The 26402-nt window shown below is 38.0% G+C and overlaps 5 protein-coding genes across 5 annotated transcripts; 3 read left to right on the top strand and 2 right to left on the bottom strand.

Annotated features, from left to right (window-relative positions):
* The first annotated feature begins 1918 nt into the window (after positions 1 to 1918).
* On the top strand, positions 1919 to 2318 carry LOC120415856 (peritrophin-1-like). Its single transcript, XM_052707076.1, has 2 exons — positions 1919 to 1925; positions 1984 to 2318. Exons 1-2 carry the CDS (start codon positions 1919 to 1921, stop codon positions 2250 to 2252), a joined length of 276 nt encoding a protein of 91 aa, XP_052563036.1. The 3' UTR covers positions 2253 to 2318.
* Positions 2310 to 3222, bottom strand: LOC120415855 (vacuolar-sorting protein SNF8). Its single transcript, XM_039577491.2, has 2 exons — positions 2533 to 3222; positions 2310 to 2469 (listed from the first exon to the last, which is right to left on the bottom strand). The coding sequence occupies exons 1-2, from the start codon at positions 3147 to 3149 to the stop codon at positions 2346 to 2348; spliced, it is 741 nt and encodes a 246-aa protein (XP_039433425.1). The 5' UTR covers positions 3150 to 3222; the 3' UTR covers positions 2310 to 2345.
* Positions 3223 to 3419: 197 nt separating this feature from the next.
* LOC120415854 (zinc finger protein 235-like) lies at positions 3420 to 17578 on the top strand. The gene is made up of 7 exons (XM_039577490.2): positions 3420 to 3557; positions 7226 to 7463; positions 7526 to 7773; positions 8671 to 9445; positions 9501 to 9914; positions 16592 to 17303; positions 17372 to 17578. The coding sequence occupies exons 2-7, from the start codon at positions 7253 to 7255 to the stop codon at positions 17547 to 17549; spliced, it is 2538 nt and encodes an 845-aa protein (XP_039433424.1). The 5' UTR covers positions 3420 to 3557; positions 7226 to 7252; the 3' UTR covers positions 17550 to 17578.
* A 4230-nt stretch (positions 17579 to 21808) lies between these two features.
* LOC120415849 (uncharacterized) lies at positions 21809 to 24481 on the bottom strand. Its single transcript, XM_039577485.2, has 2 exons — positions 24311 to 24481; positions 21809 to 24250 (listed from the first exon to the last, which is right to left on the bottom strand). The coding sequence occupies exons 1-2, from the start codon at positions 24408 to 24410 to the stop codon at positions 21960 to 21962; spliced, it is 2391 nt and encodes a 796-aa protein (XP_039433419.1). The 5' UTR covers positions 24411 to 24481; the 3' UTR covers positions 21809 to 21959.
* A 255-nt stretch (positions 24482 to 24736) lies between these two features.
* On the top strand, positions 24737 to 26060 carry LOC120415847 (zinc finger protein 69-like). The gene is made up of 3 exons (XM_039577482.2): positions 24737 to 25551; positions 25612 to 25792; positions 25851 to 26060. The coding sequence occupies exons 1-3, from the start codon at positions 24834 to 24836 to the stop codon at positions 25921 to 25923; spliced, it is 972 nt and encodes a 323-aa protein (XP_039433416.1). The 5' UTR covers positions 24737 to 24833; the 3' UTR covers positions 25924 to 26060.
* The last annotated feature ends 342 nt before the right edge of the window (positions 26061 to 26402 follow it).

The raw sequence follows: 26402 nt of genomic DNA, 5'->3' as shown, positions 1-26402 counted from the left end.
CTCCCATCGTTTAGTCTACGAAGAAAAAAAAGCGCGAAACACTTAATTTTTCAGCGAAAACATCAACAGATCCAAAATGTTTCAAAAGAATTCACTTCAGCAGCAAAAAATATGTCACGCTTGTGCTTGAACATAGCCTTCCACTTTGTTTATTTTTACAGCTGTAGTGCAGTTGTATTAGCGGGGAGCTTTCGAAAATCACATTACGCATTCTGTCTTTTCAGCACCCAGTTAAAAACTACAAAATAAAAAAAACGTAGTAAATATATTAAATTTTGAAATTTGTGAATTTTTATTTCTTGAATTAAAAAAAATGGGAATTGTTCGATTTTAGAACATCAGAGTATTGGGATTTTGAAATTTCAGAATTTTAGAATACATAATCTGAAAAAAAAAAATCACTTAAGAGTGTTTCATAAATAATCATATTTAAGCTCAACAATCAAAAATAAGACAATAAAAAAAAATCATGATCCCATTATCCAATGTAATTTTTTTCTAAAACCTTGTAATGATCGATGCTATTGCAAACAACGGAGTAATTGCGGTTTGTCGATCGTAGATGTCGAGATCGAAGAAATCGATATCGAGAAATCTCGATAGTGAATCGAGAAATTACAATCGAGTGCAATAATCATCATGTAAAGTCTAGACTCGATTATCCGAAACCTCGATTATCCGAAGGTTTGTATTTTCGTATTTTTTTCATTTTCTTGTTATAACATAACATTTTAGTTCTTCAACCCCATTTTAGTCAAATTTGAGATGTTAATGAAAAAAATGCATTTTTTCAATATTGCATCACCGCCAATTTGGCCGCCATCTTGATTTAAAAAATTCTAAATCATTTTAGCGTGGGCCACCCTTGGTTTTGGGCTTTAGAATGGAATAAGACACACGGTAAGGCAAGGGTCTTATAAAGGACGACAAATAACATTACCACACCGAAAACGACGTTTGAATTCATTGTATTTTTCAAATTATGAGCAAAAATGTAAATTTATTGAAAAACCACGCAAATCTTGTTTATTTCGAGGTTCTGAAATAAGCTTTCTCGAAAGTTGGATTGTTTGAAAAAGTTTGTTCAATGCTTATAATGTTACTAGATGTTGCTACCAATGTAAATAAACAACAACGGATCCTTCAAATCATTTAGAGGCTTGGTGGTGGAAGTGTTAAATTAAAATCCAGTTGGGGACAGAATGGACCACTCTTTTACTGCCTTATAAAAAAAAGTTATGAAATTTTGGTTAAATGGATTATGTTGCTCCTGGTAGGTTCACAAGTCACGTTTAATGCAACATTAGTTGAATTTTTAGTTGTTTTGATGCTTATTTGTAAAAATAGTGTCTTATTTTGACATATTTACACTATTTACAAAAATGTTTGTTTTGGTAAGTGACTATTTCTATTAAAGTGGTCTAACTTCATGGAAACTATGTTAGAAATGTCCCTAAAGTCATTTCTTACCTCCTTTCATCGTTGTATTAGACGAAATGGTTTGTTTTCTAAGGTGGCCCATTCTTCCCCGCACCCTGGAAAAGTAGTCGAAAAACTTTTATTTTTTTAAATTGCATAAAAAATAGTTTTAATATTTATAAAAAACAACATTGAAGGGAACATCCAAAGCGTAAGCCTACTACACTGAATTCATAAATTTGTATGTTTTTCTATGTTTTTTGGCGCATTTTACTTAGGCGGGCCATTCTGCCCCCCCCCCCCCCCTCCCCCCTGCCCCTACTTATCCGGTTTCACTCTCCTCTATCTCAAGTTTGCTATCGGAATTTCCGGTCGATAAGATGACCACTTCAAGTTTCCCGTCCTTTATATAAAGTTGTAAAGTGTCTCAGCGTGACTTGTAGTGTTCCAGCAGATAATCGTATCGGTTGAAAAAATTCAAGTGCAAAAATATTTCATAATGAAAGGTACTTAGAACATATTATTTTCTGTTTCTAACGGAATAATTCAATTGATATTTTCAAGTTTTCCCTACAGGACTCGTAATTTTCCTGCTGGTAACCGCAACCGCCCTCGCGCTCGATTACCCCCGCGAGTGCCCATCAGCAGCGGAAGAAGATCCCTGGCATCCCGTCCATCTACCGCACCCAACCGATTGCAGCAAATTTTACAAATGCTTCAAAGGACAAAAGCACGAGCAAGTTTGCCCCGGTGGCCTGCACTGGAACATCGAACGGGACTACTGTGACTATCCGGAAGAGGCAAAATGTGTGCGGCCGTTGCCGTATTTGTAGAGTCGGAATTTCTTTTGGTTCTACAGTTTAAAGTGACTCGAATAAAGATTTGTGTTGAATAATTGATTTTAAATAGTTTTATCACAATTTGCATCACTGTCGACCGGGGAAAAGACTCGGGAACCAGTAGGATTCCTCGTCGCCCTGCTGGTCCACCCACGCGAGCCCATCGGAAACGATCTTATCGACGGCCTGTTTGGCACGTTGCTCGCTCCAGCTAGAACAACGTGGAGGTTCAAATTTTTGAACAAATGGAAAGGAAATTCAAAAAGAGACTTACCCAAGCTCCGCCATCAGCGACGACTTCGTCACGAATCCCTGACCCTGGTTGGCGGCCGCACTCAGCACCGACGTCTCCTGCAGGCTCAGCTCACCCGGAATTGACTGCACCATGTGGCGTCCCTTGCCCACCGGATAAACCGTAAATCCATTACCAAAAATGTTCAACTTCTTCGTCGCCATCAAAATGTCCTCGTTGGTTATTTCCTGGTGGATCTGCTTACGCCCTCGCGCAGCCACCAACCGATTCCTCAGCTCCTCAAGCTCCATCAAACCCCCGGTGCTGTGATTCGCGGCCAAACAAACCTCCACCACTTGCACTCCCAGCTCGTAGTAAAAATCTCCCATCCCCAGCACACTCCAAAAGCCCTTCCCCGAGGCCAACGGATCCACCCCAATCGCGGCACACATCTCCTGGAACTGCCGCCGGAACTGGGCATTCTTCCGGATTTCCGCCTTGTGCTTCGCGGCAAACTCCTCCAGGCCCTCCTTCAGCACCTCCATCTGGCGCACCATCTGCTCGAACTGCGAGTCCTGCAGCTCGGTGCCCTTGTCCCGGTACCGTTCCGCGTCGAGCTTCTGCTTCTGGATGGCACCGACGCCCGCGCGACGACGCATTTTTTGTTTTTGGTTGCTTTCGCGACGATCCGGATTTGCGACCGAGAAACAACACTCTCGGAATCTGCGATGAAGGTGTATAAACAAAAACAGTTTGGGGTGCGTTCGCAGAGCATTTGACAGCAAAAAACGTTTGTGTTCAATTTTGCTTTTTCAACATAATCGTGTAAATGTCAAGTCGAATGTGAAAAACTAACAAAAAAACTGGATTTCCTGAAGTGCAGTAAATTTTTAACGTAAAATAGTATTAAACAGTTAAAATTCATACAAGTTTCACTTTAAAATCAGAACAGTGTCGAACGTCTGTAGCTCAACATAAAATCGACCGGTTAAAATACAAGACTTTGTAGAAAAAAGTGGAATTTAGTTCAAACACTTGAGCATTGTTTTTGTTTTGTTTGGTAAAAGGTAGGTATGCAGTAGTACAGGTGAGCAATAGGGTCCTTAAGTCCTGTAAATTTTTATGTACAACGGTTAAAAACACGAATAAAAACATTTCTGATCACTTTTTTTCATTTTAATGCAAAACATAATAAATTGACAAGACAACATTTTTTCGATGGATCAACCACCGACACCGATGTAACACTCCATGTAAAAAATCTGCTGAAATGTGTCCCAGCAAGACTTACCCCTTGCCGATAATAGTAGTTTATGCAACAAGTTGCAAAAAGAGGATTTTTTCAGCACGAGTCGTACATTTATCCAACGAGGTTCACCGAGTTGGATAAATACGACGAGTGTTGAAAAAATCAAGTTTTGCAACGAGTTCCATACAATATTTTTTGCAATTCCGAAAAACACCCATTGAGTAAAATTTTAAGTAAAATTTTCATGTTTTTTTCCAATAAATCGTTTAAATAAAAAAAAATGTTGAAAAGTTTTACTTTTCGAAACAAGTGCTGAAATGTTCAACTTTTCAGCACTCATTTCAGTGCTGAAAAGTAGAACTTTTCAGCATTTATTTTGAAAAGTGTTGCTATTCGATTCTGTTATTTTTGGTAGAAAAAAGTAGGCCGTTTCATTTCTTCAGAAGGACAGGAAAAGTTGACAGTTTCACAGCGGAATTGCAAAAAAATATATTTCGCAACACTGCTCGACCTATTGTTTGCAAACAAATCGTAGTTTAGGAATGAATCAGCTGATTTGTGTTTACAAACAAAATAGAATCAGTGTTGCCTTGCTGATACATTTTTCGAAAAACCGTTTGACAGCTCACCGGACTTACCGGAGGGGTGATGCAAAGAAGGGTCATCTTTTTTACTTGAGTGTTACGTCGGTGTCGGTGGATCAACTATGGTCCCCTTGGAACGAACTGTCAAGTTGGAGCTTTTCTGTCAAGAAGGACCGTAAGGTGAATTTTTCAAAATTGATTTAAATATCCATTTTAAACTCTTTGTGGTCGTACAAAGGGTCATTGTACTCAGAAAAATAAGCTTTATCGCTCTAAACAATAATATCAGCAATCTAAGCTTCATTTTAGGACCCAATTGATTTAAAAATCATTTTTATACCCTTTGTGGTCGTACAAACGGTCATAGTACTCAGAAAAACAAGCTTCATCGTTGTGAACTATATTATCAGCAATTTAAGCTTAATTTTAGGATTCGTATTGTACGCCATGTTAATGTGTGGTCCAAAAAATAGCTTTTTTTTTAGAGAACAATTTTCTGAACAAGTTCCATAAAAAAGTATCAGTTTTGGTTCAATATAAGCAGAGATATGCCCAATTTCCTGAAATAAATAGTGCCTTTCTCCAAGATTTCTTGATTCAATTACCTTTCACATGATGGGCACTGCCTACTAAGATTTTTTTATGATAATAATATTTTATTGAAACATAAAAATTATAAAAAGTTTTGACGGAATTGAAAATGAAATTATTCTATAGCATTAATAACAAAGCTCAGTAGGCAGTGCCCATTATGTGAAAGGTAATTAAATTAAGAAATTTTGGAGAAAGGCACTATTTATTTCAGGAAATGGGGCGTATCTCTGCTTATATTGAACCAAAACTGATACTTTTTTATGGAACTTGTTCAGAAAATTGTTCTCTACAATGTGATTGATTCTAAAATGTTTTATAATGTAATAGTGTGATGTGGCAGAGGATTGAAAAAATAATGTTCGGAACCTATTGGGTAATAAACAGATTATTTATTAAATAATCCATGTTTTGCATTGTTTGATGCTCACATTCGTATCCGGGCAATATGTTGCTGTATTTTCATGACAAATTGTATAAAAAAAAAATTTACTTTCGGTCGTATCGGGGTTTCCAGCTTGGATTTTGGGGTAATTTCACAGAATGCTCGAAATCTGGTAAACCTGGTTCGATTTTTTTATTGGAGTCAAATATGGGTCTAGTATAGTTGGTTAGAGCCCTCAAGGCATATTCATAAGAAGTTTGAGTGATATAAACATGAATGCACCGATTTTCTGTGATTTTTTTGAGCAAATATCTCATAAAATCGAAAAATAATCTTCAAAAAAATAAGTTGTTCTAGACCCCCCGACGAAATATTTCGCTGGACCCCGCAAAATGTCGGGAAAGAGCCCTTCTTTCACGGTGCCAAATATCAGACATACCGAATTTTTTATCATTAGTTTGTTCTAAAAAACACACCGTGAAATAGTCAAAACAGACCCGATTTCCATCTAATAACAATGTCGCATTTTTTTATGAGCCATACTGTAAAATTTCTAGAGGAATAAAAATATGTTAGGACATAAGCTCTTTGGTCCAGACACCGTAAAAACGGCATTTTTAAGTTTCATACGACCCTTTACGACCAAAAATTTTAAAAGCTTTATTTCAGTAAATAGTAGTCCCAAAAAAAATGTCTCTACCTTTTTCCTTCAAAAATAAAATTGTAGCAAGGATGCTTTTCTGTCATGAAATATTTTTAAAAACTTGAAAACAATGCACAGTATGAAAAAAATTAAGTAATTTTCAATTTCAAATTTGACTTTGCATATACCAAATAATTTGAAGTTTTCTTTGACAATATTTTCAATTTTTTTCAAAAATCACATTTTGTGAAGATGCATTTTTGAGTCTTCAAAAAGATATAAGTTATATTTTTTCAATAAGTGTTTTATTACAATTTAACAGTTATGCTCCAAGATGTTAAATTTGCCATTCAGAGACTTGGAGTTTAGATTTTGCTAGTTGAGTGCTTTTTTAGGGAAAATAAATTATGAGAAAAACAACCCTACATAAATTATGTGGTTTATGGATGTCCTTAACCTACAACTTTGCCGAAGTCACCAAATAGATCAGAAAATTCCTTCTCAAGATATTTACTAATTTTCGAATGTTCACATGTCCATTTTGTATGAACAGGCCGCAAAATTGTATGGAGTCTTGTATGAAAAAAAAACTTACAATGGAAATTTGCCTTTTTTACATAAAATGCATGTGAAAATCACTACATAAATACATCTTTTTGTGAAATCTTTTTCGATGTGAAAAAAACGAAATATTAATATTCTGAAATGTAAAACCAAAAAAATCTAAGCCAAAAATAAAAAAATAAATAAATATTCATAAATTTTTAAATTTTGAAATCTAAAGTTTTAAAATCCTGAAATTCATAAACTCTGAAATAATAAAACTAAAATAATTAAATAATAACAACTTTCGGAATTATGTTTTTTTTAAATTAAAAAAAAAGATATTAAAATTGAAATACGTGAAATTAAAAAAATCTAAATTAAAAGTTCAAAAATTCTTAAAAATAAATATTTCAAAAGTCAGAAATTTATAAATTTAGTTCGATTCAATTTGTTGTTCACATTTACACAACTAAACAAATGGGCATCAATTGAAAATTAAAATTTTGGAAGAATTATTCGGCAGCACGAAAAACCTACAAATTATGCTTTAGGAACGGGGTAGGAAAAGGAAATCTTATGTATCTTATGTATAGTGCATTTTCAGGTAGGTCTTAAAAACGTCGAACTAATATCAAAAATTTTAAGATTCAGAGATTTAAATTTTTTTAAATTTAAAGATTATTTTTTTTATTGAAATGCTATATTTCCTTCTTTTAATTTGTCCTATATCGTTACAGCGGTACAGCAAGTAATCCGACCCGGCAATGACTAGAACGTGCGTCGTGCAGCAGTGCCGATTACATAGGAACCTTAACAAAACCACGAGAAGATATTTCGCATTTCCCCCGACCAGTGAGATTATTCACACCAACCGGTTGAATGCCGAACGGCGGGAGAAATGGTTGCAGGCCTTGCGGCTGGAACCCGACTTTACGTGGCGCCACAAGGTCGTTTGTGAGGATCATTTTGTTTCCGGTAAATTTTACACATTCTTTGAAAATCTAGACTAAATTTTTAAAATCTACAAAATTGTACAGGAAGGCCGGCAAAAAACACCGACAAAAACAACGTCGACTGGGTGCCTACGCTGAACCTACCAGGCTGTGAGGAAATTAGAGATTCCAGCGACAGTGACGATGAAAAACCCACCAGTTCCGCCAATTTAGAAGCTGCGAGTGCGAGCAGTCAATCAACCGGGCAGAGCGCGCAATTACCAGCCGATGACGAATGGATTGATCCGAAGGAATCATCTTCCGATTCCGGTGGCAATGTAACGTTTGATAAGGTAAGATTTACTAATTTAGTAATTTAATGGTTTAATAATTTGTTAATTCAATAATATAATAGTTTAATCATTTAATAATTTAACGATTTCAAAATTTAATGTTTTAATAATTTAATAATTTATTAACTATTTAAATAATTAAATAATTGAATAATTAAATAATTTAATAATTCAATAGTTTAATAATTTAAAAATTTAATAATTTAATAATTTAATAATTTGATAACTGAATAATTATATAATTGAATAATTTAATAATTTAATAATTTGATAATTTAATAATTTAATATATTAATAATTTAATAATTTCATAATTTGATAATTTAATAATTTAATATATTAATAATTTAATAATTTCATAATTTAATAATTTAATAATTTAATAATTTAATAATTTAATAATTTTATAATTTAATAATTTAATAATTTAATAATTTAATAATTTAATAATTTAATAATTTAGTAATTTAATAATTTAATAATTTAATAATTTAATAATTCAATAATTTAATAATTTATTAATTTAATAATTTAATAATTTAATAATTTAATAATTTAATAATTCAATAATTTAATAATTTAATAATTAAATAATTTAATAATTAAATTATTTAATAAATTAATCATTAATTAATTTAATAATTGAATAGTTTAATAATTTAATAATTTGATAACTGAATAATTTAATAATTTAATAATTTAATATATTAATAATTTAATAATTTAATAACTCAATAATTTAATAATTTAATAACTCAATAATTTAATAATTTAATAATTTAATAATTTAATAGTTTAATAATTTAATAATTAAATAATTTAATAATTAAATTATTTAATAAATTAATCGTTGATTAATTTAATAATTTAATAACTTAATAATTCAATAATTCCCAGGACTGCAAAGTCGAGCTCGGCGACACTATCCTGGACGGCACCGACGAGGACCGGTGCGAGTTCTGCCTCAAACTCCCCGAAGAAGAGGATCAAATAGTGGTGCCCTTGACCGGCGAGCCCACCATCCGGGGCACGATCGAGTTTGTGCTCGGGGTCAGCGTGGGATCGCCCGTTACGGCCGCAACGCTCAACTGCTGCCTCAGCTGCTGGGGGACGTTCGAGTCGTACTATAACTTCAAAACCAACTGCCTGGCGTCGATGAAAACGCGTCGGAAGATTTTGGCGGACTTGAAGCCGGAGTTGGAGGTGGAGCAGCGGCCGTCCGCCGTTTACAGCGGGTCGACCTTCCGGTGCCAGCGTTGCTTCGAGCAGTGCTCGTCGCAGGTGGAACTGGTTGAACACATGACGCGGTACTGCTTCGAGTCGGAGGAAGACGACGACTTGGTGGAGGAGATGGTGAAGAAACCTGAGTTAGAGGTAGAGTTTGTGGAACATCCGGCGGACGACGACGATGATGAAGCTGTGAAGGAGGATCGCACGCAAAACCGGATATTCCCGAAGAATTTCATATTTTGCTGCCCGCGATGCAAGAGTGTGTTCAATCAGTTGGTCTTGCTGCAAGATCACAAGGAGAAGTGTACCGTTCCGAGGAGGATTGAACAACCGGAAATGGGCGTGCAAAATGAGCAAGGTGTAATCGTGTACGGCTGCAAACTATGCAAGTGCACCTACAACTCGGCCAGGTTGCTGCAGTTTCACATGAACAAACATTACGGTTAGTACTTCCACCTCCTGGAGATATTCGTAGACAACCGCCTCTCTCGTTACAGATACGCCCGAGTGGGTTTGCCGCAAGGGGTGCAACCGGACGTTCTACTTCCCCAGCAACCGAATCCGCCACGAGAAGAATTGCTACGGAAGAAACCGAGTTACGGCACGGCTGCCCGAGCCCGTCGGCAAAAAGCGAAAACGGTGTACGGATGAAAAGCCCCGCAAGAAGAAGTTTGACTATCCAGCCGGCTTTGTCTGGTGCTGTTCGGGCTGCAAGGCGCAGTTTTCCGTACTGGGCGTGCTGAACAAGCACAAGAAAATCTGCGGAGCTTGGAACGCCAACAAAGACTTGCCGCCGCGCACCGATGAAGTGGTCGAGCAAGATTCGGCTGGGATGTATCGGTGTTTGTTGTGCACAAATTCCAGCTACAAAACGGCCAGTTTGTACAGTTTCCACATGAATCGGCATTATGGTAAGTTGGAGTATCGACCCTTGCCTTGTCGTAAGCCCATTCTTTAACTCTTCCCTAACACGGACGTAAACTTAAAGTACCTAATTTAGCATAATGCATAAAAATCTAGCATTTACCAGTCACATGCCTTTCATTTGGTTTGACCAAGTTTTAAGATATGTATGTAGACGTTACGGACTCCAATCGGAAACAATAACTTCTCTTCAAATCGAGACCGATTTTAAGTAATTAGTCCAATCAAATCAAGCTTTCCCACTTAAAAAACTTTCATTCGACGCGATGCCATTTCGGAGTTTGGGTTAAATGAAATTGTCTTATTGTGACGGACTGAATGAAAAAGATAGGCGAACCTATTCCGGCGTTGGAACCTAGCGGCTACACTTCCAAGGAACCTTTGGCTCCTGTCGGCGATCGACGTCTGCCTCCGAAAAATATTTGACACAAAAGGAAAAATCGAGCGAACCGGCCACACTGGTTGCTGCGATCAAGCAACCCCTCGACGCTGCCTGCTTTGACAGCTGAGCAACGGTCGTTGCGGTGTGGTTTGGCGCGCAACGAAGCGCGCGCAAAGAAAGGAAGGAGAGAGAGAAAGGGAAAATGTTCACTCCCGTTTGAGACGTGATCGAGTAAAGTTCGCAGTTTGTAAATACGATCGGAAATACAAGTTTGTTGCAGTAGAAAAGGAAATTTCCAAGTGTTTTAATCACACCCCAACGAAAGACGGTAAGAACAATCCTTACAGTCCACCTGCAGAAGCGATGTTGGGGAATTTGGCCCCAACAGCTCCTTCCAGAAATACTTTGTTGTTATGATTTGATTCTCCACCTTCGGCACTGTTACTTTAAGCTCTTTTTCCGAGCTGATTCACCCGACAGCACAGGGATTGACATAGCTGAATAATTAGGAGAATATTTTTTAAATTATTTTCCAAATTCAATCGTAATCTTAATTACCTACCTGTTTCTGAAGGATTGAATATTACCTAAAAATGTTCTCGAAATCGCTTGACCGGAAGTGGAGAGGGAAAACTGATTCTGACCTTCACCAGCAAAATATTAACCACTCCGCAAATAGCCATAAGCACGGCACAGATTCATCAAAACCAACTCAAAATCGCCCATCTGACACTGAACTCGAACGAAAAACTAACTTTGTTGACTTTGTTACGTCACTGTGTTCGTCGCCAACGGTGCACGGAGATAAAAAATGTCAATAAATGAGACTTCATGGGAAAACTGATAAAATATTTTCTGCTTGTTCGCACCAAAACAGCCTTACAAAAACAACCTGTATTACAATAGTAACCTTGCTCAAATATGACCCCAAAAACAATCTAAAGCAGTGTTGGTATTCTCGTGATTCTCGCGCTCTCGTGAGAAATATTTCTCTCTTTCGAGTTCTCTCCCCGAGTCCCGAGCTGTCAAGAGCAACTCGCCGATTGTCCGTGCTCTGCTCGCGAGCCGGAATTGTCCGCGAGCGAGAAGTAAAACGTGTAAGAAAGGAACAAAAAATACAATACAGCGATTGAAATTGCACCTAGGGTATATGACCCTATTTTGGACCTAGTACCTATTTTGGACCTATTTTTTTATTAATCGAGGTAGTTCAGGCTTTTAAAGTACGAATTCACTGAATCCCACCAACAGAAAGTGTAAGCAGGATCGTTTTGTAGCTTACCTCTTCCAAAAATGTTAACATTTTTGATTATTTCCGCTTTTTCAGCCACTTTTTCCAATGCCATTCGTATTTCCTACCATTTTCCTAGCACTTCGATTAGGTCCAAAAATTCCGACCTCGTTGCTTATCATATTTGGCTCGCGACACCTCGATGATTTTTTCTGTTTTACACTGACACCAAGCAATTTTGTCCGGTTTCCGAGCAATGTAACTGTTGTTTATTTAATTCTTTTATGTTTTTCGTCACTAAACCATTGAAATAACTATTCTATTATCGAAAAAAACTCAATTCAAAATATTTTTTCAAATCAGCCGCGTTAGATCAGTTTTTGGAGCTACTTTGCCGTCGGTTCGCAATTCGAGTTGTCCAAATTTCAACCAATCAGAGTGTGGGTCCAAAATAGGTTCAGCGATGTCTCCAAAATACATTCTATAAGTCCAAAAAGCATCCAAAAAATGTTTTACTTGAAATGCTTATTACAATGGAATGGTTAAATTATTTTCAATTTTCAATAGTACACTTTGTTAAGCATAAATTAAGGCACAAAACAATCATGAAACGAGCCAAATTAGTTAGACCGTTCCTGAGAACCATGCGAAATATGTTGACGCTTTGCATAGTAGGTCCAAAATAGGGTTCGAATTCCAACCCTGTCTAAAGTGATCATGAAATTCTTAATCCAAGATGGTGGCCAATAAGATAATGAAATATTGAAAGAAAAAAACATTTATTAATTTGAATTTAATAATTGTAAAGATAAATTAGATTTTTTAAACATATCTTAATTTTTTTTTGTTTTAAAAGTTTGAATATAGTTAAAAAATTAAAAAAAGTTATCAGAAATTTTAGAATCAGGAAATTTAATTATTAAATTATTAAGGAACTCAATAATTCCAGCATCAGATTCTCTATTTGTTGACATTATATTTTGCAAATTCTAAAAATAACAGTTTAAGAATTTTATGTTATGATTATTGCGATCACGATTGCGATAGTATGATTTCGATTTACTATCAAATCTGTCATCGACAAATTTGACTTTCCATGGAGAAATTACGATAGAAATTTTACTATCGAAAAATCTCGATCGTGGATTGAAAAAGTACGATCGAAATTTGAAATAGAACTTTAAAAAAAAAAAAATAAAAAATCAAAACTCAAAAAAGCATAAGTAGTGTTTGCTCTAAAATGTCTTATCAAAAAATGATTTTTTTTTATTTTTTTTAAGTTCAGGGTTAGCAATTTTTTTTTACATTTTAATATATTTTTTATAGTGTTTCACAATTTTTTATTAACGCCGTTGACATTATTTTTTAATGTCGCACCCCCTTTAAATATTTAGTATTTAGATTGTTTTCGCGAAAAAATAACTTTGGTCTGAGTCGACGGAAATAAACTCCAAAAATGTCTGCAGCGGTCTTATTTTTTTTTTAATCTAATCTAATCTAATGAGCAATTCTCTGAGTTTTCGGTCATTCGATTTTTTTTGTATTTTTTAATCCGGCTGAAACTTTTTTGGTGCCTTCGGTATGCCCAAAGAAGCCAATTTGCATCATTAGTTTGTCCATATAATTTTCCATACAAATTTGGCAGCTGCCCATACAAAAATGATATGTGAAAATTCAACAATCTGTATCTTTTGAAGGAATTTTTTGATCGAGTTGGTGTCTTCGACAAAGTTGTAGGTATGGATATGGACTACACTGAAAAAAAATGATACACGGTAAAAAAAATTTTGGTGATTTTTTATTTAACTTTTTGTCACTAAAACTTGATTTGCAAAAAAACACTATTTTTAATTTTTTTTATTTTTTGATATGTTTTAGAGGACATAAAATGCCAACTTTTCAGAAATTTCCAGAATGGGCAAAAAATCTTTGACCGAGTTATGATTTTTTGAATCAATACTGATTTTTTCAAAAAATCGAAATATCGGTCGCAAAAATTTTTCAACTTCATTTTTCGATGTAAAATCGAATTTTCAATCAAAAAGTACTTTAGTGAATTTTTGATAAAGTGCACCGTTTTCAAGTTATAGCCATTTTTAGGTAACTTTTTTGAAAATTGTCGCAGTTTTTCATTTTTTAAAATAAGTGCCCATGTTTGCCCACCTTTGAAAAAAATATTTTTGAAAAGCTGAGAAAATTCTCTATATTTTGCTTTATTGAACTTTGTTGATGCGACCCATAGTTGCTGAGATATTGCTATGCAAAGGCTAAAAAACAGGAAAATTGATGTTTTCTAAGTCTCACCCAAACAACCCAACATTTTCTAATGTCGATATCTCAGCAACTAATGGTCCGATTTACAATGTTAAAACATGAAACATTCGTAAAATTTTCCGATCATTTCGAAAAAAATATTTTCAAAAATTTAAAATCAAGACTAACATTTTAAACGGGCCAAACATTCAATATTACGCCCATTTGAAATGTTAGTCTTGATTTTAAATTTTTGAAAATATTTTTTTCGAAAAGATCGGAAAATTTCACGAATGTTTCATGTTTTAACATTGTAAATCGGACCTATAGTTGCTGAGATATCGACATTAGAAAATGTTGGGTTGTTTGGGTGAGACTTAGAAAACATCAATTTTCCTGTTTTTTAGCCTTTGCATAGCAATATCTCAGCAACTATGGGTCGCATCAACAAAGTTCAATAAAGCAAAATATAGAGAATTTTCTCAGCTTTTCAAAAATATTTTTTTCAAAGGTGGGCAAACATGGGCACTAATTATAAAAAATGAAAAACTGCGACAATTTTCAAAAAAGTTACCTAAAAATGGCTATAACTTGAAAACGGTGCACTTTATCAAAAATTCACTAAAGTACTTTTTGATTGCAAATTCGATTTTACATCGAAAAATGAAGTTGAAAAATTTTTGCGACCGATATTTCGATTTTTTGAAAAAATCAGTATTGATTCAAAAAATCATAACTTGGTCAAAGATTTTTTGCCCATTCTGGAAATTTCTGAAAAGTTGGCATTTTATGTCCTCTAAAACATATCAAAAAATAAAAAAAATTAAAAATAGTGTTTTTTTGCAAATCAAGTTTTAGTGACAAAAAGTTAAATAAAAAATCACCAAAATTTTTTTTACCGTGTAGCATTTTTTTTCAGTGTAGTCCATATCCATACCTACAACTTTGCCGAAGACACCAACTCGATCAAAAAATTCCTTCAAAAGATACAGATTTTTGAATTTTCACATATCATTTTTTTATGAACAGCTGCCAAATTTGTATGGAAAATTATATGGACAAACTAATGATGCAAAATGGCTTCTTTGGGCATACCGAAGGCATCAAAAAAGTTTCAGCCGGATTAAAAAATACAAAAATTAAAATTAAAGAAAAAAGACCGATTCCGTAGAGAACTGCTCTAATCTAACACAAACGCAGCCAGTCCGATGAAAGCATGCTGGAAAGTCTTGTGATTAGATTACGCCCCAAGCACTTTTCTTGTCAATATTAATAATTGTAGTACATCCGAGAACACCCGAAAATGTAATACAAAAATTAAAGCGGCCAGCCCTACTGCGTTGTGTTTACCGCAGAGAGGCAGCGGTCTTAATTTTTTTTTAAATATTTTAAATATAGTTGTTTAACTATTTAAGATTTTATTTATTCGTTTAAAAAAATTTATGTCTGAACATTTTAAACACATTTTAAACTCTTATTTTTTATTTTAGTTATTTTTAAACTTCTACAATTTGTAAAGAATTGTTTTATAAAGGCTTTCTAGTCAGAAATTTACCAACACATTCAAAGTATGTTTACATTACAGCTGGAGGTTTGTTTGCATCAGATCTCCTATCTCTTTCTAGCAAAAGTTTTTTGGCAGGCGACTTCTAGCTGGTTTTTTTGACTGACCGCCCGATATGTCAGCCAACATACTTCGAAGGGCTGTGACAGCTACAGCTCGATCATTGTTTGCATCAGGACACTGTGACGAGAAGTTCGTCATTTTTGGGTTAAATTATAATTTTTCACTGGGACCAGAAAGCCTTATTAAAAAGTAATATTAAACCCAATAGTTTATATAGGACCTTTAAAAAAAAATCTCGAAAATTTAAAATTTTCTACTCTATTTTTTTTTAATTTGTAAAAAAAATAAAATCTGTGCATTGTAAAATTGTAATGCCTCCAATTTTTTCTTATTTTTGGTTTTTTAAAGTTGAATGTTTTTTTTTCTTCCGAATTTTAGCTTTGAATTTTTTTATAATTTGAAATTATGTACCTACATATCGAAAATGTATCGACCCTCAACCCGCAGCCGTGATTTGTCGATGGCAGTGTTGCAAAAGAGTGATAGAAAAGCTATCAATAGATTATCTCTGCACCAAAAATATCCGAGAGTATAGCGGCCGTCACTATAGCTTGTGAGATCTCTTCTTGTGTCTCCTGATTCCCAGCGATGTCATTCTCTCTCTATCACTCCTTCCCTTTTCCTCGACTATGCGCTCTCACCACTGAGTCTCTCAATCTCTCCGAAAACTGCAATGAGAGAACGTGAGATGGCGATTAGGAGCCGACCACGCATGACGCCCCTTCAAACTGCGTTTGCAAAATTGGTTTTGTGGCGGCTTTTGTAGTTAAACGCTGTTGCGGTAGGATGATCGTGGAAGCGAGAATGAGAGAGAAAAGGAAAATGTCAATCGCGAGTGGGTAAACACGAAAACGTGTTCGGCTTTGTTCGGCGCTGAGAGTTTCAATGAAGAGAGAAGAGCAGCTGTATTTGAGGCATGAATATTCAGGCGAGATAATTGTAGTTGCTGAGAGCTGATATTTTGATATTTTAACAACCCTGGTCGATGGTATAGATCGAGAAACTACTATCGAGTGATCTTAGTCTACTACTATCGACAAGTTACGATCGAAAAATCTCGATCGTGGATAGAGAAATTACGATCGAGTGCACTTTAAATTTAGCTGAAGACATCAAATCGATAAGATCATAGCAGCTGTGTAAACTTAAGGTTCTTTTTCCCCCTTTCCAGATGAGCGCAAATTCGAATGCCGCATACGGGAGGGTTGCCCCCGGGCGTTCTTCAACCCCGCGTTGCGCAACATTCACGAGAAAGACTGCCAGAAGGATTGCGGCTATGTTTGCACCATTTGCGGCGAGATGCTAAAGTCCCGCGACACTCTGCGCCGGCACATGGAAGCACACGGCCAACGGAAGTGGGAGTGCATGATCTGCGGGAAAAAGTTCAAAACCCGAAACTGCTTCAAGGGCCACTGGGCGCGGCACTGGTCGGGCGCGGACCCGGTGGCCAGCGCCGAGTCCAACCTGGCCAACGTGGAAAATCTTCCGCGAAACATCATCTGTGAGCTGTGCCAAACGGGACTGCCGTCGCACGGAATCTACGCCCGCCATCGGCGGTACTGCAACCAGCCGGAATCACCCCCGCCGGAGAACCGACTGCAGTGCCCGGAATGTCCGAAGAGTTTCGTCTCGCAGGAACGCTTCCAGGAGCATCGGAACAGACATGCGGGCATTCGGGCCGTTCCCTGTCGGTCCGAGGGTTGTACGGCAAAGTTCTACAGCGTTCATACCCGGAACACGCACGAGATAAACTGCGGCAAGCAGTGGGTCTGCAGCGAGTGTGGACTTGTGTTTCAGCAGAAGAACTCGCTGTCCCAGCACATGGAGACGCACGGGGAAAATCCGCCGACGTGTGAGATTTGCAACAAGCGGTTCAGTAGCAAGTATGGAGGATCTCTAGCTAGATTAATTTACGCACCAAGAGGTTAACTTTGTCTACTCTTCTCCACAGGACGGCTCTCGGGGTTCACGCCGTCACGCATACGAAGGAGAAGAACTACGCGTGTCCCATTTGCGATCGGAGATTTACGCAGAACTCGTCGGTTAAAACTCACCTGAAAACGCACTCGGATGAGGAGAAGCAGGGGCTCGATCCGAATGTGCATGTATTTTTGGCTAAGGAAGGGTAGATTGTTAAATTTGGTAGAATTTGCTGTTTATCTCTGGAGCCAAGAAAATTTAAATTAAAATCATCCAACACTGAATTAAAAATAAATCTCTCAAAAACTAATTTCTCTGTAGTTATGTTTTAACGTAATTAAGGCTCGGTTTTCAAAATTAAATAACCAAAAAGTATCACAAAATGCCTTGTTACAATTGTATTACTGTATATTATCTTAAAATTCACGAAAACATTTATGAACTGGCTTGTGTTAATAATCGAACTCTTAGTTCTCAGTATTACAGAGTGGCAACTCAAAATTTAAACAAATTTTCGAATTCCCTGCTTTTTCCCGACTTTTCCAAAAAATCCTCGAAAAAAATCAAAAAATAGAAATTTATCAACCAGAAAATTATTGAAAAATCAGGGTGACCACTCAAGTCGGGAAAGTCGGGAAAAGTCTGAACTTCGCTGAAATCCACAAAAAAAACGGGAAAAAGTCGGGAATTTGTGATTTTTTGTGTTAAAAATGTAGATAAAGGTTTTATCTTGGTTTTGATTAAGGTTTAGTTTAGATTTATCAATCAACAATTTAAAAACTTTTTTGCATTTTGGAAATTTCAGAATAATATTTAAATTGTTAAAGCTAAATAGATTTAAGACGCCATTTAGGCCATTTCAAATATGTTTAAAAAATTGTCTCTTTAAAAATATCGCATAAAAATAAAGGTAATAAATATAAATTGATTTATAGAATTAAAAAGGAAACTTGAAAAAAAAAGTGTTTTGGTTGAACCGAAGCTTGGACTTTTGGAAATTTTGATTCTTTTTGAAAGAATAAAGTTGTACTTAGGCGTTTCTTGAAGAAAAAATATAACCTTAAATATTTTAGATCAAGTTAAGTTGTTTTGAGTTTTCTATTTATTTTAGATCGATTAAATTTTCTTCCATGCCTCAAGTACTTTTTTTATAAAGTCTGGAAAAAGTCGGAATTTCGAAAATGGGATTTGAGTGGCCACCCTGAAAAATATTAACAGCTTTAGTAAAAATAGAAACCTAACAAAAAAATATTTAAACAAAGTACTTGAGTCAAATGGTCATGTAAGCACTAATAATTTCGACGAAAGGAGAAACAAAAACAATTTTAAAAACTCAAAATACATAAGATGTTATGTTTCATTTTTAGCATTATTGACAAACATTAAGTTTTTGTTATTTGGTTTCAACAGGAATAGTAAAGAGAATGCCAAAAAATATAAAATAGCTTACTTTATAAAGTAAAAGTAAAGTAAATCTTTCCCTGTTCCTGAGGGGAACACCCGTGAAGAGTTCGGGGCCGGCATTTACAAAGCGGATTCAGTGACAGTAATTAATCAACTTAATGTTAACATGTTAAGGTTTATGTTAACATTCCATAGGATGTATTCCTAAGGTGTGATAAGGTCCAGTTTGTGACGATACACTACCTTCCCTTTACTAAGCAATCGAATCCAGAAGGGAAAAGATCACCAGTTATTTTGGTCCGAGCCGGGATTTGAACCCCGATCTACCGCTTACGAGGCGGAAGCGTTTCCACTGGGCTACGTGGCTCGGTCTTACTTTATAATGTTATTAATGAGCAATTCCATGCCAAATAGGGAATCGGTTGTACCCGACCCTCTCCGATTTCAATGAAACTTTGTAGACATGTTATCCAACGCTTATATAAGCCATTTTTATGTATATGGAGCCAGTTCCACACAATAATGACATTTGAGAAGGGCGTAAGTGTTTTAAATATTTTTGTAATTCGGAATATAAATATTTCTGTATCTCGAAGCCGTAGCATCGTATCAAAAAGTGGTCGAAGACAAACTTGTAGGAAATTTGACGGGCTTTTCGATAAAAATACACTGAAAGAAAAAAACACTCAACTTTTATGAGATTTTTTGATTTTTAGGTTTAAAAGTCAAATTTGAGGGGGAGCCCACGATTTTTTTTTCGTTCAAAATTTTTGTGAAGATAGCCTAAGATGTTACAAAAAGACTCACGAAAAATGCAGGATGGAGCAACTCACCTAAAAAAATACAAAAATCATTTACTGAAACTGTTTTTTTGAAAAGTGCTCTAAACGTCAAAATTTTCAAAAACCGAATACGGGAATCGATTCTCCAGACAATTTTACATAAAAGTCTCCATATTGACTACTGTCCTAAGTCCAATCCTTGTGAAGTTACAGCGGTTTTAAAAATAAAAATGTTGAAAAAATAGGTTTTTTGATGGTTTTTGGCAATTTCTATGTGACAGACTTGATTTTTCAGTCTCGAAAATATTTTTACCGGAAAGCTCGTCCAATTTCCCATAAGTTTGTCTTTGACCACTTTTCAATTGGATGTATGGGCTCACAGATATAAGCTAATTACATTGCTCATAACTGAAAACATAATATTTTTTCAGTGTAGAATAGTAACCTGGATAGTAAATTAGCTTATATCTGTAAGCTCATACAACCAATTGAAATGTGGTCAAAGACAATCTTATGGGAAATTGGACGAGCTTTCTGGTAAAAATATTTTCGAGACTGAAAAATCAAGTCTGTCACATAGAAATTGCCAAAAACCATCAAAAAACCTATTTTTTCAACATTTTTATTTTTAAAACCGCTGTAACTTCACAAGGATTGGACTTAGGACAATGGTCAATATAGAGACTTTTATGTAAAATTGTCTGGAGAATCGATTCCCGTATTCGGTTTTTGAAAATTTTGACGTTTAGAGCACTTTTCAAAAAAACAGTTTCAGTAAATGATTTTTGTATTTTTTTAGGTGAGATGCTCCATCCTGCATTTTTCGTGAGTCTTTTTGTAACATCTTAGGCTATCTTCACAAAAATTTTGAACGAAAAAAAATCGTGGGCTCCCCCTCAAATTTGACTTTTAAACCTAAAAATCAAAAAATCTCATAAAAGTTGAGTGTTTTTTTCTTTCAGTGTATTTTTATCGAAAAGCCCGTCAAATTTCCTACAAGTTTGTCTTCGACCACTTTTTGATACGATGCTACGGCTTCGAGATACAGAAATATTTATATTCCGAATTACAAAAATATTTAAAACACTTACGCCCTTCTCAAATGTCATTATTGTGTGGAACTGGCTCCATATACATAAAAATGGCTTATATAAGCGTTGGATAACATGTCTACAAAGTTTCATTGAAATCGGAGAGGGTCAAGAAAAAAGTACCTGAAAAATTCCTGTTTTGGGCTGGAATTGCTCTAATACATTTTTTTATGCGAAAAATATGTTTATCAAGTTGCCTTTTTAATTGTGTATTTTATATTTAATTCTAAAAAACAATGATAATTTATTGAGTTGTCTATTTTTCACATTTAAAATTTTATTTTTTTGAAAAATCCAGTTGAATAAAAACTTTACCTCTAACATTATGAAACATGTTTTTGATGGCCTAATTTAAAAAAAATATGCAATTTTTTATCATTTTTACAATTTCAATATTTTGTTGATATTTTCAAAAAGATTTTTTTTTCAATAGTTTTTCATTGAACACGAATAACGATTGGATTTGAACTAAAAAAAATACATCATTCAGTTATATATGTTTTTTTACAAATAACAGGTATTTTAGGACAATTTCGCCGTTTAGATGGTAAAAAACAACGACACGGGATTTTCCCAAAGGTTGTGTTTAAAAAAAGCTTCCAATCAAATGATTCAAAATTCAAATCAAGAAATTAAATCAAATAACCTTAATTTTTTTGTTGACAGCTCTTGGTTTCATTGAATTGATACTGAACAAAATATTTCAAAATTATTCAAAAGATAGAAACAATGGAGAACCCGACGCGATTGGTAGTAAGCAATGTATTTCTTATGGAGCGAACTGTCAAACTACCACTCGAATCGGGTATTCCATTTTCCAATGCAGGACGTAAGGACTATGACAAACAAACAAACAATCTCGTAAATAAAAAAAAACTGTTTTGACAGTTTGCCTGCTTTGTTTGCAGTAACGTCATCCTGCATACATATGACTTTGTTTGCGAGTTTGACAAACTGTAAAACACGAAAAAGTGCGAGTTTGTTTGCCATAGTCTAATACCTCCTGGAGTATAATTCCAGACTTAAGAATTATTTCGACTTAACCGATTTCCCGACATGAGTGGTATTCACAAAAAGGTCCAATAAGCTATTGTGTTTTATATGTTTATAGGATCTGATAAAAAAAAGTCTAGATTTAAAATCAATTGACGTATTTTTTTTCTTCGAAGCAATAAAATAAGCAAAACTTGGTTCTGCTTAACTAAAAGCAATCTTTATTAAACATGATACTGTGAAAATTGTTCACAAATCTGTTTTATAACATGAATTTCTATCATTTCCATCATGATACAAACATGTGCTCGGTAGAATAGTTTAACACAAAATTTCAAACGGTCCGCCTTCAACCCTCAACCTTGAGCTTCTTCTTCTTGGCCGAACTCTTAACCTTGGGCGTCACGGGACTCGCCTTCGGCGTTGCCACCTCCTCCGCATCAACCTTCAGCTTCTTCTTCTTCATCGAACTCTGGCTCTTTGCCGCGGGTGGACTCGCGACCTGGGGCGTCTTCACCTCCTCAACCACCTTCTTCTTCTTGGTTGAGGTCTGCGCTTTCAGGGGGGTCGAGACCGGCGTTGCCACCTCTTCAAGCTGTTTCTTCTTCTTTTTGGAACTTTGCGTTTTCGCTGGGGCTGGGCTCTGTTCCGGTGTTACGATTTTCGGCTCTTCCTTGTTTTTCTTTTCCTTCTTGACGGGTTTCTCAAACACCTTGACGACGTGGTTCGGATCTTCGCGTGCCTTCTTCCGCTTCTCGATGATGTCCTTGTAGTACCAGTCGCGTTTGTCGATCTTCTTCGGGAGTGGCTGTTCGGTCGCTTCGTCGCTGCCGAGGTCTTCGATGCCGGATTCCTTTTCGTCTTCTTCTTCGGCTTCCTCGTCTTCGTCCGGCTGGGTCTTGGGAATGGCGTCGGAGAACTTTTGCAGCTTGGCGACGAAGAATCCGTCCATGTTGAAGGTGTGCGGGTAGAAGCGGCGGGTCAGCTTCATCGAGGGGTGGTACTTTTGGCCGCAGAAGTTGACGAGGCCTTCGGCGCCAAAGTCGAGTCCGGTGGGGACCAGTTTGACGTTGCGTTTTCGCAGGGCGTAGTCGATGACCCATTCGTTTTCCTGGGGGAGGATCGAGCAGGTCGAGTAGACGAGGTAGCCGCCGGTTTCGGAGTTGGCGCTGAGGCAGTCGATGGCCGTTAGGAGCAGTTTGCGCTGGAGGTTGTAGCAGCGCTGGATGTCGATTTCGGTTTTGGTGGTTTTGACGGACGGGTCCTTGGAGATGACGCCAGAGCCGGTGCACGGGGCGTCGAGCAGGACGCGGTCGAAACCGGTCATGATGTCGCGGTACTTGGTTCCGTCCTCGCTGGTGACGATGGCGTTCTGGATGCCGAGACGGTGGAAGTTGCCGACCACGGCCTGCAGACGGTCCTTGTTGACATCGTTGGCGAACAGGACTCCGGTGTTGCGCATCAACGCGGCGATGTGGGAGCTTTTACCTCCCGGGGCAGCGCACATGTCCAGGATGCGTTCGTTTTCCTCTGGGGCGAGGGCCATTACGGGGAGCATACTGGACGCGCCCTGGATCATGTAATGACCGGCCAGGTACTCCGGAGTGGCGCCGAGCGGAACCTGGGAAGAGTACACGACCAGACCTTCCTTGGACCACTTTCCGATGGGGTCCAGGTTGACGCCACGATTGATCAGGGCTTGGGCCAGATCGCGCCGACGGGTTTTCAAGCTGTTGGTACGGATTGTCAACGGTCGCTGCACTTCCGAAGCTTCCAGGAATTCAAGCAATTCATTCGGTGAAAACAGCTTGATCAACAGTTGCATGAAGAACTCGTTGTAGCTGTAGTACAGACAGAGATCCTTCTGCAGCAGCTCCATGTACTCGGACCGGGATCGGTTCTTGTCCCGATTGACGGAGAAATCCGAAAGCACTCCGATGACCTCTTTGATGCGCATGTGGACGTCCTGAATGTTGGTCACCTGCTCGTTCTCATCCGGAAATTCAAACGGTGCCTTGTTGGCCATCTGTTCTTCCAACTCTTCCCGGGCCAATCGCTCGTCCTCGCTCTGCTTCTTCCGAAGCTTTTTCCCCGCCCGTTCAATCGGAAGTGCATCCTCGTCATCATCATCGTCTTCTTCCTCATCCTCCTCCCCAGAATCGTCATCCGAATCCTCCATGAAACCCTTCAACTTGCCAACCTTGGCCTCCGGCTCGGCATCACTATCGTCATCGTCCTCCTCCTCCTCCTCACTATCATCGCTGGCCAAAATATCCCGCTTCCGTCCCTGCTCCGGCTCGTCATCACTCTCCTCCTCCTCCTCACTGTCCTCCTCAACCTGCTGCGGCACCGGCTTCGCCTTCGCCAGCTTCGCATACTTTTGCTGCGCCTTCTGCACGTTCATCGGCAACCGCTCCGGCTCTACCTGCGGCGAACCACGTCCCTCATCCTCTTCCTCCTCATCGTCACTTTCATACTTTCGCTTCTGGGCCTTCTCCTTCTTCTGCTGCCGCTGTTTGCCCTTCTTCTCCTTGGCCTGTTTGTTCTGCTCCTGCTTCTGCGCCTTCAGCTCGTTGCGCTTCTTGGCGCGCACCTTTTGCCGGTGGGACAGCTTCTTGCCCTCGGGATCATCTTCCGTGCCTGAAACGGTTGAAATTGAAGGTTATGTCGTCGCTGCCTACTGCGCTCAAAACAACAAACCTTTCAGCAGGTTCTTGTCAAAGACGGGATCCTTTTGCTTGCGGGCCTTCCGGCCGGGGCCCTTTTTCGGGCGCTCCTCGAAGTTTATCTTGCGGCCCATGGTTCTTTTCGGGGGGATCCGAATTCGGAGCGGAGTAGTTTTGACCGCGGCGCACGACACACGAGCGACCTACCACGAGGGGGACTAATGTTTACAACCACGGCGATTTGAAAACAGCAGCACGCGTTTTGTGATTGAGGCACGGAAAGAAAAGCGCGATTTGACAGTTGAGTGGGTACACGTTACCGAAAGAAGGGGAGGAACAATTCAAAACTTTACACGTTAAAAAGATAATAAACTTATTTGCACGCAAAACTGATGAATTACCCATTTTAAGACTTAAATTAATGTATCGTGTATTGTTTTGAATTACCTCCGATATAAACAAAACAATTTTGTGAGCTGTTCAAAAATACGAAGGAACGTGATTGAGTCCGTTGTAAAATTAAAGTGAAACAATTTTAATATAAATTTAAAGTGAAAATGAGTGAAAATTTCAACCCTGATCCAGCATCCCAAGGGGCTCTAACCCTACAAGACTCAGAACTAAGTTCAGAAAACAGCATGTTCGTGTACGTAGAAACGGACATCAAACCAGAACCGTTCTTCCTGGAACGATCATCCTCGACCATCCTACAGAAACCCTCGGAACCTACTACACGCCACAAAAAACCTCCAACCTACGAACGGTGCGATTTCTGCTTCCAACTGCTCCAGCCCGAAACAAGTGTCCACTTCGACGGGAGCGGCCAGTTCTCGCTGGAAAAGAAAATCGAGTTTGTCCTCGCAACCGACCTGGGCCAAACCCCACCACGGTGCTGTGCCCACTGCTGGCACATGTTCGAACTGTTTGCCGGCTTCAAACGGTCCTGCCTGGTGGCCCTGCGCAAGCAGGAAGAATTGCGCGCCTTCGAAGTGCCCGGCGGTGCCGCCCAAACCGTAATCCGAGTCGTCGCCAAAGATGCTCCAACGCGGCCGCCAAAGCAGCCCGAGCAGACGCCCAAGGTCATGCCGTCGGGAACGGTGACACAGGTGCGATACCCGTGCGGCTCGTGCCCGCGAACCTTCGCCAGCAAGGCCGGCCTGAGCATCCATCGGCCACAGTGCAAAAAGGTCGACAAGCCACGCTTCCGGTGCAAACTGTGCCCGGCCTCTTTTCCGCGACCGCCTCTCCTGCAGAACCACATCAACTGGCACAATAGTGAGTGCATGAAATGATCACCTTGAAAGCATTTCTAGCTAATTTGTGTAAATCTTTCAGACTCGAAACCGTTCCGCTGCCGGCTGAACAACTGCATCGCCACGTTCACCAGCGATGCCAGGCGCAACAAACACGAAAAGGAGGTTCTCAAAGATCCGGAGCTGCGCTGCACGATTTGCCACAAGAAGGTGCGAGTCGCTTCGTCGATGAAGCGGCACCTGAGGCAGTATCACAAGGACAGGTGACAGAAGTGACTTAAATGCATTTTAATGCGAATTTAAAAATCGTATTTTTTACAGAAATAAGGACAGCAGTATCGCCACCACCGACGATACCACTTCTGGTTCATGCGATAGCGGAACAAAAACGTGACTAAGCTGAATATCATTTTGCGAGTAAATATTCTATAAGAAAAGGGATGATTGCAATGTGCGTGTGATAAGCCGTTAAACGCACAAGAAAAAGGATGCTGTCATGTTACACGCTTACAAAAAGTTGCACAATTTTGTTTTTGTTTAGTTTCATTAACTGTTTCAATCATGTGATATCCTAAAAAAAGATACAACGTCGTCAAAACTGGTCTAAAATGTGTTTTTTGCTCTAAAATTAATTTCGTTTGTTTACTAAAATCAAATTTACGACTTTTACACTATTCAATGGAGCACCGGATTCGAGTGGTAGAAATGACAGTTCTCCCATAAGCTAAGTATGCAGATCGGAAGGAACGCGGTCAAGAAATGTTGCGTGTTCTTTTCGTGACCCCCCAAGAAAAGTTGACAGTTCGGTATGAGCGCGTTTGACGGTGTGCGCGCTTTAGGTTCTTTGGGGGGAAAATAAAAAGATTAAACATA

This window comes from Culex pipiens, chromosome 2 (genome assembly GCF_016801865.2).
Source record: "Culex pipiens pallens isolate TS chromosome 2, TS_CPP_V2, whole genome shotgun sequence".
Lineage (NCBI taxonomy): Eukaryota > Metazoa > Arthropoda > Insecta > Diptera > Culicidae > Culex > Culex pipiens.
Note: the sequence above shows the minus strand (reverse complement) of the source record. Positions and strands in the feature narration are given on the sequence as shown.